The following is a 21,471-nucleotide window of genomic DNA, read 5'->3' on the forward strand; positions in this document are numbered from 1 at the left end:
AAAACTCTGTCTATATTTTTGGGGTTTTGGGGGATTATTGTGAAAACAAACTGACCTCGATGATATAGTCGTTGCCGTCTTTTCCGTGGACGGCCTTCACCGCACAGATGTCTAGGCCGCCAAACATCTCCGCGCAGGAGTCCACCCACAGCCGATATCTGGAACACAGTGACACCAGTAACTGATAAACCTATAATTGAAGACCCAATAATGTCTGGAGATGCCATAGAGGGCGGGTTGGACTTCACAGGGCTCATAGTTACAAATAACCTTCAACTAGAATTCTCTAAAACTAGAATTTTGGCCTCGCGGTTGTACAGTATGCCTCTGCCAAGGAGTCAAGTTGCAGTTTACATCCATGTCAGTCCAAAATATCATGACTTCATCGTTTTATCCTATGAGACATTTAACCACCACATTCTAATCAGTTTGATCTTGAGTTCAAGTGGAGGTTTGTGCCCAATTTGAGGAAGTTTCCTCGAGGTGCACCTGAGATATGACATTCACAGGGACGGGAGAGACGTGAGGTCACAGGGACCTTTGACCTTTGGCCTTTAGCCTTTGACCACCAAAATCTGTTCAGTTCATCCTTGAGTTCAGTTGCCCCATTTGAAGAAATTCCTGAAAGTGTTCCTGAGATGTTATCTTCGGGACGTACGCACAGATGGATGGATGGATGGAGAACCCCAACACATAATGATAATAATAATAGGACAATAGTGACGTAACAACAATGCAAAACTCAGTATCTGTACATAAAAGCTGTGTAGGTATGTGGAAGTAATAGATGTGAGATTTTGCATAAACAGAGACGTCTTTGAGGGTATAAAAGACACAACAGGTAGTCGTCACTTAGCCAGAGTGCCTCTGAGTCAGCTCACCTGTCAGTCATTGCGATCTGTTCCAACATGGCAGAGCCTGTGTTTGCCTTCCAGTTCCCAGAGATGGACGTTCTCCTGCAAATCAAAGAAAAACACAGATAAATGAATCAGCCTTCCTCGTGCCGTGACGACCAAAGACCGGACTCAGTCGGTTCCTTGACTGAGGAACGGACGGAAGGAGCGACCGAAGACCCGACATTTTTCAAAAGTCTACCGTACGATCAGATGAAATTTGAGGTAGACATAGTCAGGGTCATCCTGAACCAGACTAACCTACGGAGTGTTTTTTATGACAGGTAAAGAGGATTATTTAATTGCATTTTAACTTCAGAGCTCCCTTTTTAGATAAATAAAAAAAGTACAGTACAATAACTCCAATTTTGATTATGACTGGATGCAATATAATGTGTAATATAATGTGATATAATGTGTAATATAATGTCATTTGTACTTAGTACATAAGTTATTATAAGTCAGAAGTTATTGCTGATATGTGGGTCTTTCATCATACTTTTTGGCCGCTCAAAGCACCTGTACCGTAATACCAAGAATAAACAAGCATCAAGATCCTACACCATTCTCTCAATTAAATGCAAAGTACCTGTAAGTGATCTAATGTCAAGATCTGAAAAAGATGTTTGATGTTTGTATTGTCCAAAATTCACGACTCATGTGTAGTAAAATAACATTAAATGAGCGCTACAATGATTTGAAATTTTAAAGGAAATTGGATTCAGCTACAGAATGTTTTCAAGAACAAAAACAATATTTAAAGAACTAAATAAATCAAAAGAATGCATTCAATTAATGTAACATTTCGTTTTTATGTCAGTAGACACAACATTAACAGCACTCGTTATTTGTCCCCACTCCTTGGCTTTAGAAGGTCTCTTAATTCTGCTGCTGATGCAGTTAAAAATGACAGACTTTTCTTTACACGATCTCCAAAAGCGGGACTCAAGAAGCAAGACCCCTAAGCCTTATATGGTATTATGCTAATTTACAATTCTAACGAACACACAGTTCAGTCGTCGTGTTAACGTAGCTCATTCAGAGTGCTGAATCCGACGTGGCACACTTGTACGAGCCCACCGTACGAAAAAAAGTAAGAGAAAGTAAATATAATACGAAAATGTTCTTGCATGAGGTGTATTGTCATCAAAAGTCTGGAAGGGATTTGTTATTAGACAAAAACATGCGTACGAGTTCTTGTTTCCTTCCTGTGTCACATCTATTTATTATGTACTGTCTGACGTTTCAGAGGATTTTCCTCTTTGACAAGAAGAAGGAATTTTTGATGTGACAGTGGCCCAAACTGAAGACACTGTCTTCAGTGTTGATGGAGAAAATAAAGAAAAACGCTCTTTGACCTCGTCGGCCCCTACTGTCACACGTGCGGTGCTGGTGGTGTGAAACTTCTTACATGTACGCCTTGTAGTTGTTGCCGATCTTCTGGATGCGGATATCGTACTTGGACAGGACGTAGGGCTCGGTGGTGGCGTAGGTCCCGGCCAGAGCCACCACGCTGGTGATGTCCTGGAAGTCCTGTTGGTTTTCCACTTTGATCTGTGGGAGAGACACCACTCGTTAAGTCAGCGGCTAATTAAAATGCTGACGGTGGCCGCTTGGAATCCCACAGGAATGTCACACTTGTACACTGGCGGGATAATGAAGGGTCCCTGGATGGAAACATTGCCAGGGGCGGCTTTGAGCTACGTCACCACACTCCCATCAAGTGATTAGACTGAGGGGGAGCGACGTGAAGGGAACATTTCTCTTACATAAAACTCAAAGGTATTCGTCACTGTAACTCTTGTATAATTGGGTAAAGATGAGGTGTGACATTGAAACATAGGAAGTAAACTAGTTGCCTCTCAGTGGTGGTCTCCAAGATAGATTGAAGATAAAAAAATACACGAGGATCTTGGACACAGAAGCTCTTATTGGCCTTAATCTGAAGTCTTCTTCTTTGGATTATCTGTGGATGATGTGGCCGTAGGTGGTGCTCTTTTCTTTGTCTTATTCAACTATGCTGATACACGGATTTATGAGGTGCATTCCATCAGGTCATGGGAAATGGGCCATCTTGGAGGACAAACTCATTAATCAGCTTCACCATATGGCAAACTGTCACAAACCGGTGTCTGAGATGCAAAATGATTAAGTCCAGAGCTTCCAATCACTCGTCACCATCCCTCTCACTGGTAGCATCCCAGTTCATGAAAAGAAAAGTCAAACCAGATAGAGAAACCAGGAAGCCCTGGTTTTTGTCCCCCTGGGGTTTCAACTTGTCCCTGTGTTTTGCTTATCTGAAGGTGAGTTTAAGTGAACTTAGTGGGGGTAATGTTCATCAACTCACTCTGAAATGGTACGGAAATGTGATTGTTAGTTGCCTGTTGATCTAAACTAGGCTTCAAGTCCTTTCTAGGGGTGTACTGTTTTGCTTTATATGATAACATACAGTAAGTTAGGTCAATGTCATAGCTCCATGTAAATTGCAGAACTCTCTGATTTTGTAGAACACGGGAATAAAAGGTTTGCACACAGTCAAAGGTTCAGAGTACCATCTCACTGTTAGATCGACATAAAAGAAAGTTGAGCCATAGATGATGCAAAACCGTTCAGTGTCATACTGTTGCTGTCATACTGATCAATATGGAGTATCGAATAGAAAGCGCGAAGGAAAATTAGACACTTGTGACGATTTGTGAGGTCCCATGAAACATCATAATGGTGCGTTTATAAGTGTTTAAACTTTATGTACTTTCACACACAAACAAGAAATACAAATTGTCCGGGTGGAACAAAGAAATCCCAAAGAGCCTTTAAAAGTGGTGCTACCCTCACCAAATACTGAACAAGAGAACAGACGGTGGGAAAACAAATAAAGCAGAACTGAGCAAGAGCTGCAATTGGTACCAAGACAATAAAAGTAGGTATAAATGTTAAAAAGAAGAGCGGGCAACTTTGATGGTTAATGTGGTCCAATAAATGTGTCACTTTGATGGGTGATAGAAAGAAAAACGGTTGGAAGCCACACAAAAAGCTGCTCTACCACAACTAAATCCATTAGTCTCTCAAATGAGCTCAGAGGGCAGACGAGCAGAGATGTTTCATTTCTAAAGCTGATAAAGGACTTGTCACATGTACATACTTCAGAAATAACTATTTATCTTAGCGTTGAAGCCAAGAGTACAGCGGTGACATAGTACACACTCTAGCGTGTCTCTACATTATTCACCGTCTGATTAATTTTGAGTTTTGGATCATGTCAGCTTAGTAGTAAGTCCTAAATATAACTTGTTGAAGCGCCCTCGCTAGCATACGAGCAGAGGGTACCACTGGCTAACAGCTGCAAGAAGATGTCCCTGTGAAATGGCATTATCAGCTTCTCACTTGTTGAAATGTTTCTGGACAGACGTAATGAAGTTAGCTAGCATTTCAACGTGTTAAACCAATGTGACATCACTTGTAAACTGGTTTTATTGGCTGGAGTTTTCATGTAAGCCAAGCTCGAATGTAAATACATCAAAGTAATTACTGAGCTTAAAGTTATACTTGTAACTCTTTAGAGAGGGCAAAAGAGCAAAGTTGAATTGGTAGAAAATGATACCCACCTGTCTTCTTCCAGTACACTCTGGAGTTTTTCTGCTACAGTGTTTCTAGGTCTGTATAGCCAGTATCGTATTTTGGCTAATCTTAGCTAATGTTAGCATAAAATGATACCCACCTGTGTTCTTCCAGTACACTCGGGTGTTTTTCTGCTACAGTGTTTCTAGGTCTGGTATAGCTAGTATCTTATTTGGGCTAATGTTAGCATACTTTAGATTCTGCTGTGAAACCGAGTTAGTTTGCTGATGTTATAACCTTTCTACACGTGTGCGACTGCCACAGGATATTTTATCACAAAGGTTGCCCAAAAGCAAAAGAAGGGCAATAAAATTACGAAGCTAATTTAGTAGTATATGTTTTACACGTAACCATCTACCTAAAGTTCGTTAGCTAGCATTAGCCAACGTTAGCTCGTGGTAACACCAGACCAAGGCAGTAGCAGAGTTGAGACTCAATTCAATGTTTAATTTGTAAGAAAAATAATGTGTTATTTCTTCTTTTAACAGCAACATAGTGTTGCTTTAGCGTTGGACAACGATGTATACTTTGATAAGGTCACTCATATTGTCCAGAAGGCTTCTTTTGTTTCTGTTTTTTTCTTTTAATCTAGCTGTATCATTGTTAATCGTCAATCATATATCTTATAAATGACATAAAGGTAGGTGTATGCACTACAAATAAAATCTTGAGTGTTGCTAACACAGATATACACTGCATCTTGCCTGTTTACAGTAAACTGGCAGAAGTTGAAACAACAAAGTCAACTGATTTAAGGGAAGTGACTCACAGTTCACAACATGGCTCCAGAGGTAGAACCTGACAGCTAGTGGCGCGTCCAGCTCTGAGCTGTAAGCACGCAGGATTTACGCAATTCCTTGGAAAAAACAAACCAACCCGAAAATGATCCGAGCACAAAGTTAAAAGGTACGCCAGAGAAGGTGAAGCACTGGCATAGAGACATAGGACAGCGCCTGGTGGAAAAAAGTCATGTCATACTGGTCAGAGTCCAGACTAAATAACATACCAGCTCAATTACAGAGCTGGTTTAAAACTACGTAATGGGACAATTGGGTATAAAGCTTCACTCTGCTACTGGTACGTCAATATGTTTGTCATACGACAAATGAATCGCCACATTTAATATGTATAGCCAATTAAAATGTGCATATACACACACTTTACTCTGTGATTCGGTCACGCTGCGTTGCTGCTGGCAGCCTTAGGAGGAGAAAAACAACAGACTACTTTAATTATCAACAGAGACGGACTGTTTCTTGAGTGAGTTGCCTTAAACACGTCATCGCCTGGTGAGATAGAGAATAGTAATTAAGTTATTGAACTGACTCGGTAGTGGCACCTATAAAGAAATCTCTATTTAAAGTTTGCTAACATTAGACTCATACACTACTGGTAATACCAGACCATGTGAGGCTGTAGCAGTAAAAAAGCCTTGGATGTATCAAATTGAGCTTAGGGTGTGTTTTATTGCTTCTGAGCTCAACTTTCTATTTATAAAAATGTTTTGAGGAAATTTATATTAAAGTTTATTTGATCAAAAGTTAGATACTTATGCTTTAATCACGTTAATGGAGCAAAAATAATACGGTAAGGATTTAGACTACATGTAGCACCTTTAAGTTAAGGTTGATAATATTATATAGGCGGAATTTTGGGAAGTAAATGTGTTATCAGCGAGCTAGAAATGCTAATTTATATATATATATATTTTTTAGCCACTTACAAAAAAAATTACAAGTGTCTGTCAAAAGCAAACACATAAGAACAGCAATGACCGAAATCCCACATGTTGCTGTCCGTTCTCAGGGCTCTGTGAGGTCTGAGGGGTTAAACGAGGTCCGGCTCAACAGGGGCCTGCCAAGTTCCCCTGGAGCCTTATGGGAAATTCTATATAGCTTGTCTGGCCCCTGAACAGGAAACCAAGCCCAACCAGACAGACGAGGGGAAAAGACATATATGAAGTGTCTCTCCCTGTGAATCCAAATAACTGGCGGGAGACAGAAAGAGAGACAGACAGAGAGAGATCTGTGTTGGGCAGAATAAGCGTGTGAACTTTGTTATTGCTGTCTCAAAAGCTCTACTCATTTGGGAAACAATCTCCCTTCACCGTTCATTGCTAACTATGTAATCAACAGAGATGACAGACGTCATTCTACAGTTATTTCCAGCAATCCTGTTAGATCTTCTGAAATCGTTAGTCGGGCAGAAAAGTCGTGTAAGAGAAGATCAAAAGTGAAACCACCAGCGGCTTGTTCTCAGACCTTATCGGTCCGTCTGTGTGCTCCTCTGCCTTTGTAACAATCAGATATCCCAGTCAGTGAGAGTGAACCGGCTCTCCAGCCTGATCATAGCTGTGATTGGGCCATCATGACTGATTATAAAGATCAGCACTGGTCTGTTAGAGCTGGAACAAACGGGTTTAGGTTTCCCACCTCTCGCCTGCTCTTTGAACCGCAGACCAGTCAAAGCTGTGGAGATAATATCACATGTTTGATTTGCACGACTGGACTCTAGACAAATCTGAGTGTGAGCCTGTAATCTGAGAGGATAAAAGGTGGAGATCTCAACGCGTTTGGGTTTTAAAAGTCTTCCTGGCTCAAAGGAATATTTGACATTTTGGGAAAGAAAACAGATGAGCAGGTTGATACCACTCTCATATGTGTCTGCTATTTATGAAGGATTTGAACTTTGGGTTGTGAAAGAGATAAAACAACAAATAAATGAGTTTTTTTTACTGTATATTTCAAGAAAAAGAAACTCACCTTCCCCATGCCGGCGTGAGCGTGCCCCATCTTGACCACCACAGGGTAGGAAGGGGTTGTAACCTGCGGACAAGAACATCAGATTATTAGCTGGGTGTGATAACCTTTGTCTTTCCAAAGCTGGGTTGGGGTGGAGGAGTCTGAATAGCACTCCTCTACAAAGTGAGTGCCAAAGAAGAAAAGGCCACAATTCTTGAGCCACAAACAAATCATATGTAGGTTTTTTTTAATGCACTTCTTCAATTTAAGTCCTCTTAAACATGCTTCAACTGATTTTTTTGAGCCACTTGAAGAATAGTGGAGAGCAAGCTGTGAACACAGAGCATGAAGAAAACATCTGGCTCTTTATCTGCTAATGCTCAATGCTAACTTTTTGTGTGGTAGGCGTTTGGTGCTTACAGTTGGTTTATCAGAGTTTGAAAACCGCTTGTTTCTTAAAAAAAAGGAACGCTAATGAGAGCTGAAACAGCAAAGTTGCGGGCCCAAAAAAACAAAACAATGAGCTGAAAGATGCTACAACGCTCCGGAGTTGTGAGGGGAACTGTTGAATATCGGTGGGTTAGCACAAGTAAGACCTTTCACATTACACATTCAGTCATTTGTATACATTTTCAATCCAAAAATATTGATTTCACAGCTTTAAATAAAAAGTAAAATGTCAATTTGTTAGAAGAAGAATGAAAAAACATGGATTAAAAATGCTTTAAACCGTCTTTGACCGTAAGATTAGAACCTGCATATTAAAGCTCGGAAGCTCAGGGATTGCTGGTATCAACTGTTTGGGAAAGGCTGTCACACTAAGTAGGAACATTCAGAACTGTACTTGCTGTTCTAAATATACAGTAAGACAGACGTGTGGTCAACACCACATTTGAGAGTCAGCCAAAAGTGGGAAACTATTTCCTTTGCGACATATTCGGATGTATACGTTGGAAGTGTCCAGAACCGTGGCCTCGTAAAGAAGCACGCCGGCTCTCGTGCCATCCCGCCGAACCTAAAGCTGCTCGGTTTAGGAGGCATGAGGTGGAGTCAGAAGAATGTCGGTTTATTACACAAAAGAACGAGGTTCTGGGAAGCTGGGTGGAAGACCGCAGCTCAGTGGGATGGGTTTGGGCGAACCCGGCAGGCCGCAAACATGCCATTTCTCATAGTTTGTAGAATTAAAGTGGATGGAACATCAACAGATTACTTCAAACCTCCCTGTGGTTTATACGCCCCTTTGATAAATCCACTGATATGATTGTAAATGGGATGTAATTTAAGAGGGACTTTTCCAGTTTCAAAAGCACTTCCCCCCCACTCTTGTATGTAATCGCTCTTGGGCAGCAACGCCAAGTTATCTAAGGGGCTCTTCGGTCGAGTTTGTAGCAATTATGATGAAGAATGAACAGCACTTCATGGATTTCGAAATAGAAATTCTGCACAAACACTTCTATACATAAGGTTTTGCACCTTCAGGGTGGGTTTCAGGTGTTCTTTTAGACACATCTGCCCACTGAAGAGCAAAGTTCAGAATGCTTTCATGCACGTTTCACATGTCGATGTAAGAATCCCAAAGTTTACACAAAGTCTAGAGCGATAATCTCTGCAAGGCACCTCAAGGTGAAGCCCGCGATAAAATAAACACGGCAAGAGATAAAGCTCAGACCAGAGGCACGAGGCCAAACCATGCGTGGAGATATACTGTAGGCTCCGACCTGCGAGGAGGAAGGGAACGCCTAAACAGCTGCTATCACTTCAGCCAAAACCCTCCCCGACAGCTGACAGGGCCGTACATCCTAAAGTTGCTGTCAGCTTGTTTTTTTGCGCAGAGCCTTGAAGAGGAATCGTGGCGCTCGAGGGCGTGAGTGGTGATTCTGTTGACAGGTTTCGACAGCGCAGGCCTGGCCGACACGCTGCCAAGATAAAGTGTGCTCTAATTGTCTCCATTATCGCTTCACAAGTGCCAGAATGCAGAAGGGAGGCGAGACTGTATCAAGACGTCCACTTGGTGATCCACTTCCAAATGCTGTAGTGTAAGTGAGGAGCATTTAGTAACACGCGGGGAAATGCCAAATGGGAGATTATAGCACATTTGAACTACAACTCAAATCTTACAACTGATAACAAAGTCATTACTACGATATCGGTAGTCATAGTCAGTGTTTTTGCTCTGTGCTCTCTGGCACACGCGATTGAAATGAAACAATAAAAACAGCTTCAAAAGTTACAATGCTGTTGATACTGTTCACAAGAGCCACATTCTTTTACCTCTTTATATAATATTTGTCTTTGTTAGTGGCGGGGTCCGCCATTATCGCACATGATTCAAATTGCAAACTCTTTTCCTAGGGAATCTATTGGGAGAAATGGAATATAATATCATTAAGTATGTAGTCTTTAGCGTTTCATCACCTGTAGATAGGACTTGTTTAGGTGTATCTACATGCGGCGCGGGTTCTCTTCATGGAGCGGGCCGCCACGTTTCTACAGTAGCCCTGAACGGCCACCTTAGTGCTGTCCGTTTTCAGTGTTCTTTGACAAGACTGTGCAACCAACCCAACGTGGGAAACTGCCCCAGAATCCCAGAATCTCCAGGACCCTTAAAAAAACTACAGGTTCACTTTGAGTGAGCTGGTTCGAGCAAATTGAGTTGAAAATGAGTTTGGGAACATGCACCAAATAGCTCATTGTTTAAAATCTACTTTTAAGACCATGACTACTTCAGTTCTCTGCTTCTATGTTTCATATCTTCAATTGTGTTTATTTCAATTACCACACAGCAGATCTGGGGTCAGGTAGAATTACATAATAGAAAATCTGTATACATTGCACATTGTGAGCAACGGGCTAAAGACGGCCCACCAGCCTAATTTTGACCGTGGTGTTTGAGAGGGTTTACAGCTATTTTGGCTCAACAGTGTAGAACTCGAAGCATGTTTAATTAACACACAGGCAGGACAAGAAGAGAGATAATATAGACCAGCACAATCCGGCTTCAGTCGAAGTGAACGATTTTTTCACTGCTGAAGAACAGATTGTAGTCAAAAAGTCCCTGACACAAGTGAGAAGACAGCATAGGCCTGGCAGAAGCAATGGTCTGCAACTTACTATTAAAACAACATTGTAAGAATTTAGTTTTCCCACCCCCATAAAGATAGTGGACTCACAAGAGACAGATTAATAAAATAGAATAAAAAGAGACTCAACACAGCTACTACTGTGAATATGACACTAAATAAACTCCACGAGTTTGTCTGAAGCCTTATAATTAGTAATAATATAATTAAGTTGGTTGAATTGCTTGCAACAAAATGAGATCGCAATCCACGTGTTTTATTAAGTAAGCTGTATGAGGCCAGTCAGAAGTCCCACACTACTACCAGAGTTACATGTGTGCGTCACATGACGAACGATAAGTTGTCTGAGGTTTTTCGCGAGTATCTGAGAAGAGCGCAGTAGCAGCACAGCGCTTGAGTGTTTTTGGGTGGAAGGGGCCGAGAGCCACCCACTCTGTCTGGACACGTTCCTCCCAGTCATTCCCATCAGTGTGGCAATGACGGCAGACGCTGTGCATGTTGGGGAGAGACGACCACATCCTCTGCCCCTGATGAAACCGGAGCGTCAGACGGAGACATGCGCTCACTGTTGTTTTCTGACGGAACATAAACATGCGATTGCCTCAGTCCAAGAACATTTACATGAGTTAGATCACATGGAAGCCATAAAGTTTGAAGTAATCCCTGACATTTTGATACCATATGAGCCAGACTGTCTGCAGGGTCGTTCGGGTTGTTCCAGAGTCTGTATTTTGGCTGTTTTATTGCCTGGTCACATAAGAAAGTGGATAGATTCATCCTTCAGAAACATGTGGTTCTAGTATATTGGTGACGTTGGAACTACTTGTAGAGAAAGTTGGTGAACTACTGTATCCAGCAAGCTTACTGCTAACAACCTAGCAAGCCAGGAACATGCTGGTCACAATAGTTCCCCACTGACTATTTGTGTTATACACCATTTAATTCATTAACGAGTTACTGAAGGGGTAATAAAAGCTCTCTGAGCTAGCCAACTTGCTAGCTGTCAGATAGCTAGCTCGTTAGCTTGATCACTAAGGGGATAATAGAGCGCTGCAGAGTTTTTTTGTGGACCAACCTCGGAAGTTAGCATCGCACTGGTTTCTTCAACCTTACATTCAGGCATTTAACCAAAAAAAACAATTGACTTTGCGGCGAGGGAACAGGAAGTGCAAAAATGCTAACCCATTTCCGGATTTTAAAACTCATTCATACAGCACTCTGAACAGTACGTTCACACAGTTTATTTAAGAGGACATAGTTGTATGATTGACTCATTTCTATAAACTTGTGGTGCAGTTTATACTTCAACAGAAAAAACAGATGAATAAGCTAACATGCTAAGAAAGCTTGCAGCTTGATATATTTCATCATCAAATGATGCGGAACGGGGCATTTAGTCTGTTGGAGATTCCAGCTATAAAATAAAGTTATAAAACATCCTGTGTCACTGGCGTGAACTGTGGCTGGAGTCTTTCCTTCAGACATGAGGCAGGACACTTTATGGTTAGTCTTCATTTTACAGTGATTGTTCAACAAAACAAGTTTCCATCTTTAAAAAGGCCTTCGGTGGCCGTCAGCGCGCGTGAGCCCTCAGATGTGGAAAATGTTGACGTTTTTGAAAGCTTCATCTTACCGTTTTCATCCACTCTGCCTTTAGTTCCCAGCAGAAATCTGTAAAAGGCATCCAGTGTGGTAAAGACGTTACGAAGTCACATGCTAATTATATGGTGGGTGATTTCACCAGTCTAGGTTTCGTTTCGTAACGCACAGGCTTCCCTTCATTTACAGTAAACGCGCCAGACGACAAGGCCTGGCGCGTGATGGAAATAGTTCAGGGAAGCCCATCCGCATCCCCTCCTTCTGACTGTGTATGTTAAGTGTGGGACTGTGTCGCTCAGGTCGGTGTCTGAGGTAAGTCATGCTCGCCTAACTGCCAGACACCACCATGGGACATTCCAATCCCCCAAAACGTTGACCTATAGTAGACTGGAAGTCTGCAGATCCCACAGTGAACATTTTAAACCCAAGGGGACCAGGGAGTGTCTACAGGTCTGTTTGAGGGTCCAAACCAGGTGCATCACAAAAAGAACTGACACAGTATTCACACTATCTGACAATTATCAAAAGTTCCTTTTAGCAGCTGTTTTGGAGCTTTTGGTCATATCATTCCTCTGCAGATAAGAGAAGCCATTGATTCACTGTATCGCTGCCAAAACAAAGCTTTGTGGGAACATGCAGCATGAGGCTTTAAATTAAATGCTTTAAATGACTCCAATCCAAACAGCATTGAGGCATTCACATGTGCTATTAGAATATTTGGTGAGACATAATGATACCGACCACATCCCACACACCAGCTTTGTGGGCTAGTACTTCCATAACGGCTTTAAAGCAGAATTAATGGATATTTTGGCTACTTGGAGAAAGCATATGAACACAATAACTAATATCATCACTGTATTCAAAAACGTATGGCAAACATGCAGCAGACACGGAGCAACATTAGCATTCACAAGTAGTGTTTTTTTTCGCACCCTGGTGAAAAGTATTAATAAGTGCATCTTTAATAGAACTTAGAGTTTCAATTGCTCAAGGCAACCTGTAGGAATCGCAACAGTTGCACGAACAAACTTATCCTGCACTGCAATGTGCAATGAATTACTACAGCCTGTCACAGTGTCACAAGTACAGAGGGAAACACTATCAGTCCTTTCAGATTATAGACATTTTGTTTATTTCTAATGTAATTCATATAGTACAGTAGAATAATGTAAAACTCCAGGGAAGTATTGAACACAAAGCCAAGCAAAAATGGGTCACACACACACACACACACACACACACACACACACACACACACACACACACACACACACACACACACACACACACACACACACACACCTTCAAATGAAAAGCGTGTAGAGAGCAGTGCAGCACTTCAGAGCAGAAGGAGTTGGATCACTCTTTGGGGGCACATGCATTATCCAACAAAACACATGGTGCATCCATCCTGCATTTATGATCTCTTCCTTTTTATTGTGGCAACTCAAACCTGCCACATCAAGGAGAAGACATGAGGCGCAATGGTTTGGGCAGACGACGGGAGCAGGGTACCCCGACCCAGAATCCTTTTCAAGAGTCCGACCGCAGTGGGACCAAAGACAGCCTTGCCCACATCAAACCCCTGCCTGCGGATTAAGGGAGCCTCAAGAGACCAATCATGTTTATCATGCAAGTTACTGACTGGATTCATACACCTGACGGGAATTGATTCAGCTCTCTTTGAAAGTGTTGTTGAGTCGTGTCAAATGGTGGCCCTTCACTTTGAACCTACACAGATTGAATTGGCACAATAGCTGAGTATGACGTGCAGAGCTTGTCTGAACTGTTTGAACTATACCAATCAATAAGACTGGAGAAACAAGAGAGCGTAACCGAATAACCGTTTCAGGCACCAGTTATTGTCATCGGTAGGCTGTGACTTTTAGCATTTTAAAGATTCAATCATTATATATTTTTGTTCTTCCCCCCAAAAAAGTTGCAATAAAGATGCATGCAGCACTTTGATTGTACGTCCACAGTGATGAGCATCAAGCAGTTGCACGCTATCAAATGGTTTACAGCAACTTGTTATTATATATCAGACATATTTCAAGCTACATATATATACATATATGTATATATATATATATATATATATGACTCTTTCGCGATGACCGCAGGTTGCATATGCTTGTGATTCAGCAATATGTACTTGAATTATTATGTCTGTACGTTAAATATAAGGCCACAGCCAGAAGTGGATTAGCTTAGCTTAGCATAAAGACTAGAAGCAAAGAGAAGCAGCTATCCTGAGCATAAATTATAAAAAACATCCCTACCTTATTAAAGCTCACTGATTAACATGTTGCATCTCTTTTGTTTCATCTGAACAAACAAAGACTAAAAATAACAAGTTATGGTTTTTATGGGGAGTGACGCACTAGACTATTTCAGGGCGGAAGGTTGCGTTTTCACACTAGATATTAGGGATCTTAAGAGGTGCCATTTTTCTTACTATTAGACAGAATTTTTTGTCTTTAACTCTGAGAAATAAAGTGTATTCCCCAAAATGTCAAACTATTTCAATCGAGAGTTAACAAGCCATCACTGTGAGCTTCAGGTATCACTTTTCACAAACCTCCCACGCTCCTAAAACCATTTAAAAGGTCAACTTGACACTCTTATCTGGTACGAATTACAATTGATGGTTGTCCTGTTTCGTGGTGCTTTTGTGTTGTTTCATATGAAAAAATGACAGGTGCAGATGTGTTGATCCTAATCTGTATTTAAGATGAACTGAAATGAGGGCGGCCTGAATTCCTCAGGCTGTAAACCTTCAAAACAAATTTTACACGTGTTCCCAAACTAAGAGTGACATAAGCACGGCACGTACAGAGGTTCCTGGATACGCCCCCATAACAGACTCTCATGGTAACCCCCCCAGGGCTAACATCCGCCCAAAACGGCCACTAACAAAAGATGCCCGTTGTGTTAAAAGTGTATACAGTAAAGGCCTAATGGCGAATGGTAATCATTGTTGTGGAATTTAAGCTCATCTGGCTTCCATTAGCGTCCGTTCTAGTGTATTTCCATGAGGAAGACAGCTGTCTGGAAAACACAACTTATTCCAGAGGATGGAAGTTTCCAGGGCGGATGCTTCCTGACAACACTGAGGTGCTGACGGAGAAGTGACGGGGGTGGCTGGTGGCATCTTCTGGTGGTCGAGCCACCTGCTTCGTCATCACAACATGCCGATTGAGAGAGGAAGACATGCATGGTACAGCATCGCGCTTTATCGAACCAGTCACTGCTGTACAGTAAATAAATTACTGTACAGCCTATAGCGAGTCATAAACTTCATGACTTCCTCTAACACTAATGAAAGGGTCTTTGCTTTCTGGGAAAATGAAACGGCAACAATTTGTTTGGAATTACCTCAGATTAAGACGAAATAAACAACCATCTGTACGGTGTATGTTATCAATTACGAGTTGACTCAGTGTCAGATCACCAGAGCATCTGCTGCAGGTAGCGGTGCAACGCATCACAAAACTCACAGTTTGGGTCGAATCACTGCTTTGAGTCACGGATCGGATCAGCAGTACAAAAAAAAAAGGGGGGGGTGCAAATATAACTTATAGAATATAACTTTAGAAATGCCCCACTGCATGCATCATGACGGTCAGCAGGTCGGTCCAACCACTTTGGCCCAGACTCAAAATATGTCAACGACTTCTACTTGGACTGTCATGGAAGTTGGTATTGACATTCATGGTCCCCCTCTTGTGGTTTCCACGTGGTACCACCATATCCGCCTCTGTCCTGATGCGTAGTTGCATTTTTCAGGAGGCGCATGTTAGCTACACTGTGGCCTGTAGCGTAGCTATGGAAGGGGTTCCAGGATTGTGTTTTCGGCCATAACGTTCCCCCACTTTTTTCTCCACACGGACCGTTTACTTGTATTCAACCAAAGCCCGCTCAAACGTGAACCAGAACGCTTCCATTTTGCATATGAATGCACAATCTGTAAATAGAGATTAGCTCCTAAAATATACCATAACCCCTACACACACACACAACTATAAATCCCCTTTTATGCCGTTAAATTCTGACAAAAATGTATCTTATAAGAGTAGCTTGTAAAATCTCAGTGATCTCACAGGTGGTTCATATTACAGATGGTTAACCAATATCATTTAATAACAGAACACAGCCACTACTCGAGTCCAGTCCATTCACTTTTAAGTAAACAGAGATTTGTTTGAAAGTCCGTGTTAAGTAGATGTCCAGACTGTACTAAAGCAGAGCTATTTCAGTCTGGCTTCTCTGCGGTGGTGCCGTAATAGGGAACTGGACAGGCCTTATTAGCACTAATCAATTCACTAACCTACATTCCTGCTTCAGAAGAAAAAAGGACAGACGGGCCTCTGGCGAGCCAATCCTGCAAAACCCATCAACGCTGTGCCACATTCCTCTCAGTCTAAAAAGGAAGAGTGATGTTTCTTTCCCATTTTCCAGGGGCTCCTGCCGCATTAGGTCTCGGAAAAGGCTGAGCAGAAATGAGGTGGCCGTGTGCCGTTGTTTTTTGGATTCCCCGTGCCATGAGCCGAGGACTGAATGGAATCATTCACTCAAATCCTTTCAGCTTAGTGATGCTGCGGAAAACAATCACGGATCCAAACCCGCATGTGGGAGCAACGTGACAGATATAAGGGTCCCTTTAAACGAGGCAGATGGAGTTCAAATGTATTCGTTCCTGGTACTTTATCCCCCAACCCATTTCTGTACGTGTGTGTGTGTGTGTGTGTGCGACCGCGTATCCACACACAGGGAGGTCAGAGGTCAGGGTCTCACATCGCCGGCGGCTTCTTGCAACTCAGTCGCCGTTCTGTCACCACGTGGTTTCAAAGAAAACATGCGACGCAGTCTTTCCTCGAGTAATTCCTTCCTGAACCCAATATCCTGTCTCCTCAGAGAACACATGAAGAGAAGGAAGCTGGGTGCTCTGAACTTGCAGTCTCATTGTAGCATTCAGCAGATGTGGGGACTCTGGAGGGAGTGCTGCTTCAGCTACCGTTGAACTGGGCTTTATTGAGGGTTGTTACATTTATTTCACCTGTAGACCATGTTATATGGACCCAAGGGTTAACGTCATATATTCTCTCAGGAGTTTTTTTTTACATTTTAAATGCTAAAACCAGAAGTGTGCCATGTGTCTGTGTTGTAGCCGAAGCATTATGGGAATCGTAGTTACAAGCCTTGCATGATAAAGCATCATTAATAAGCCCAGCTCCATAAAAGTGCACAACAGGTGCAAACACTACAGCTGCGTCCTTTTCATTAAAACAGATAATACTGACACACGAGGGGACAGTGACTTCAGGGCATATTAAGTAACGGTTCCAGCTCTCTGCTGCTGATGATGTGCACACGGAGGCGAGAGGAGTCTGCAATGTATTTTGACAGCAGGGGGAGGAAAGGCGGGCTTCTGCAGAGAGCATACCAGGGCTCAGCCCAAATGTCAGCACCGCCACTGTTTTCAATTAAGACACGGTACGCAGGGAGGAGAGAGGAGCAACATCAAGGAGGAAGATGTTTTTGGGAACAGCTGGATGTGGCAAACCTAGTCCGCATTTAAACCGGCTGTGCAAGCAGCAGGAATGGGCGGTGCTCTGTCATACGCTGCACCGATATCAAAGCAACGACTGTGATGCACTTAGCTATCATAAATAAGCAGAGGGCTGGCTGTAAAAGCCTTCAAACATATTTCAATAACAGAAAATGTTTAGGAATGTGTTAGCTCCATCTGGATTTACTGCGAAATGCAAATCGCGACGATCATGCTGATCGGCTGATGGCTGCAACAGTTTTTGGACGACTCACACAAATCTAGAAGAGAAACAGGCTCGGTCTCGTTCATTTAAATGCATCGCGTTGCTACGGTGCGATCAAATTGGTGAAATGCCATCAGAGTCTTTTGTAGATATGAGCCCACGTGGTCTCATCGTGGTCTGAAAAAGGCCTCACACACACATGAATTTGGCAATTACTGGAGAATGTTATGGAATTTGAAAAAAATGAAAAAAGGTTTGTTGAAATTTCGTGGCAATTTGTGATCGTTTATTCATCTTTTTATATTTATTTTTGCAGAAAAATACCCTTTTGTCAAGTAATAGAGCAAGAACTATTCATATCTTGAAAGGAGGAATCCAGATCGATCATTGCTGCTTCTATCCGTCATGATTTAGGAGTTAGTTATGAGCCGTAATGTAAACGCAAAGCTTTGCAAATTAGCCAGGTGGTGGCGCTATTCACACTAAATGGTGAGTTCCTGCTTTACCCGTCGCCTATGGAACAATTGAACAGATTTTGCAGTGAGGAAAAAGCAAAGATTTAAAAAGCAACAACAGAAACTAAAGTAATATTGTGAAATATCATTGTTGTTTTGTTTCCTACAGCAGTACGGATCTCAGTACGCACTAGATTCCCTCATACTGGAAGTCTGGACCCTCACATGTATCCACTGTATTATTGACAGGATATATCCACTGTATTACACCGTCAACATCAACAGAGAAGGGATTGTGTTTGACATCAAACAGATTTTTGAGGGCATTTGCATTAGTTCAACAAAGGGTATCTATGTCGAAATGCAATGAACAGCTTCAGCTGGAACAAAAAGCAACAGAGGGTGGCGTGTTTGTGATACGACTCGGATAAAGAAGAGATCCCCTCTGCAAGTTGACGCAACACGCTGTTTTTGTAAGCTATCTAAACACCATTATGAATTTCTTAAACGGCTAGAAAAAACAATAGCGTTGCGCGGCTGTGTTTCCGTGCTGTGCATGAATGTTTGTGCAGAGTCCCCGGTCTGGTTAACGGGGGATTCCAGCCGTAAAAATATAAAAACCGAATGTGGGATGACTGACCTCCTGCTGTGGTTCCACTAAGCCCACGCCCTCTGGTCTCGGCCAGGGGAAGGTTCATCAGTGCCCACAGAAACACTGAGGCATCCAGAAGAAGAGCTTTTACAGGGAACACTCCCAACAACAGCATATCGCAGCTCAAAACAAATATTGGAGAGGCGTGTGGGATCTCCCCACTGAGGTCGGCGCATTTTATTGTTGTCTTGTGGGCAACATAGCAAACGCAGACACATGATGTCACGTCCAGATATCTATTGAGCAATAAAAGGGTTTTACTCATCGAAAACAGGGGGCCCCAACCTGAGAGTGGTGACCCCTCCGAGGGCCTTAAGATAAATCTAGGGGGGGTCACAAGATGATTAAAAGGATAAGAAAGAAAAACACACAGTGTGTTTTTGTTACACAATACCCGGTTTCTCCAAGTTGTTCTTTGTTTTCCTTGTAAAACTCTTACACAAGAAAAAGAACGTCAACCCTCGCAGGACCTTTGAAATAAAAACATTCAAGTGAATCTATCTCAACAGAATAAATCACATCTTGCGAGGATGGATCACAACACAAGCTTCATTATAAGGGGTCACAAGTCGTAAACGTTGCCAAACCTTCAACCTGCATTCATCACATTTTCGCCCTTTAAAGTCCATGCTACACCCAAAGTAGAAAAGAATAGACCATAATGCAGTGCGACAAGACTGAGCGTACCTGCAATCATAACCTACTGCTGAATGAATGTATTTTGAAGCGCTGTTGCTTGAATGACGTGATCATTCACGGGTCTCACAGGATTCTTTTGGTCGTTTCTTGAAATGTTCAGTAATTTCTGTGGCATTTCCCACTTCCCACAGAGGCAGAGACATGATACTATTCTTAAAATAATAGCTCTTCTTCGAGCAAAGGCCACATGACTCATTCCTAAAACAGTAACTCATTAATTGCCTCCTTCCTGTCAGACATCGCAGGCAGATAACACAACCCTCAAACGGTTTCGGAATGAAACGCTACATGTGCTGAGACGAGAGGAAACAATGCACAGGGATGTCCCGACAGCAGTGACGTCATTTCTAAATTTAACCATCTGCCCGAATCCCTCCACCCTCCCACTGTGAGACGTCAGCACCCCGTGGACCTCGTTGAACACCCTTGACCTCTGACCCGCTGGTGATTCACCGGTTCTCCCTCGACCAGCTTCCCTAAATTAACTTTCTCTGTCGTCCTCCCACACGCACACCTTCTCTCAGCTTTCTGGGAAACGCCGGCGTTTTACAGTATTCGTGAGCAGAAGAAACACTGGTATGATTTACCGTGTCTTCCAAATGAACTCTACTCCAGGCAAATTAATAGGGCCCACTCTGATGCTAAGAGGGAATAACACACTGGTTTATAGAGGAGCAGTGAGGGTAAACACACTTCTCAGTTTGTTCTCCTTTCTCAAAACAGTTGAAGTGGTCATCTGAGGAACACATTTAGCTTCCAGTCTCAATCTTTCCAAGAGCCCATCGCTGCTTGTACTGCATTCCCAGCGATTACCTGCCAATCACACAGTGACCAATAATAACCTCACTGCCAATGAGGTATGATTGACGCGTTTAGTGGTGCCCAGGTTTGTCCAAAACTACAGTTAGCTTGCCGAGTACAGGAACCTAGTAGGTTTCTTGTGCTAGCTGGAGGGACGTAGCTAGCCAGCATTGTGGTGTCACAACGCAATACTCACAGTTAATTGTTCATGTTCATGTATTCCGGGGAACACGTCACAGAGCAATGTTCATTTAGACTTGTGTTTATGCTCGCTTGACGGATGTAGATTCACTAGTCACGCTCCTTTCAACTTGGTTTTGGTCTCCACCAACTCCTGAAGGATTTTTTGTGGCTCTAGCTGCAGTTAGCCGTTTGACAGTTGGCGTACAGCTTTTTCACTTAAAACAGATGATTGGCTCTGCTGAAAAGTAGGTTGGTGTGAACGCTGGTAGTGAATCAAAACGGGCCATTAAGGCGAACCGATGAGCTGAACGATGCTAAAGCGCTCCTTAGAGCCGGGGTGGAGATTCAGAGTCAGGTGATGGTTTTCTTACATTAACTTCAATGGGATTGACCGGTTCTTTTGCCCCCATAGTCCCCAAAGTACATATGAAACCCGTTTTTCATAGAAGCCACATTCTGGCACTAAACTAGCATTTTCTGACATATCCGGAAAAAATGAACTTTGTTCGAGACCTTTCTCAACACGCTCTCGCGAAATCTGGCGACTAAGGTTCACGAGCATCATAGCTAACTCATTTATATAATGCAAAATATGCCTGTTAGCTGTGTAAATATGTAACGTTAGCAAAATAAGACATAACAAATATTATGCAAATGTCATGGTCAAGACATGAAATAAATTGCTTCCTTTTGATCTGTGTGTGTTTTTGGGTAGTACTGGACTTTTTTCTTTATAACTGGACTGTTCACTTTGGCTCCATGCGCCTGACAACATTTATTGTTGAGTTAAGAGCGCAAAACATTTCCACATTGTCACTTTTGGTTTATAACGTCAGCCCAAAGATTGGGTGTAATTAAACAAAAAGAATGATAATTGATATGTTCACTTGCTATGATGACTTAGTTTGCAGGACACCAGCAGTATACGACTTTAAACCGTTTTCTTTTCCCTGTGCTCTGCATCGGACCC

The 21,471-nt window shown here is 42.4% G+C and overlaps 1 protein-coding gene across 1 annotated transcript in view; it reads right to left on the reverse strand.

Moving 5' to 3' along the window:
- The window catches only part of syn3 (synapsin III), a gene marked incomplete at both ends in the record, with an annotated part of 85,303 nt that overhangs the window by 6,441 nt on the left and 57,391 nt on the right, over positions 1 to 21,471 (reverse strand). The window contains 4 exons of the mRNA XM_079183746.1: positions 56 to 158; positions 882 to 956; positions 2,305 to 2,447; positions 7,274 to 7,336. Coding sequence (XP_079039872.1) covers positions 56 to 158; positions 882 to 956; positions 2,305 to 2,447; positions 7,274 to 7,336 — 384 coding nt within the window. The remainder of the gene's footprint in view (positions 1 to 55; positions 159 to 881; positions 957 to 2,304; positions 2,448 to 7,273; positions 7,337 to 21,471) is intronic.

This window comes from Pholis gunnellus (genome assembly GCF_910591455.1).
Source record: "Pholis gunnellus genome assembly, chromosome: 22".
Taxonomy (NCBI): domain Eukaryota; kingdom Metazoa; phylum Chordata; class Actinopteri; order Perciformes; family Pholidae; genus Pholis; species Pholis gunnellus.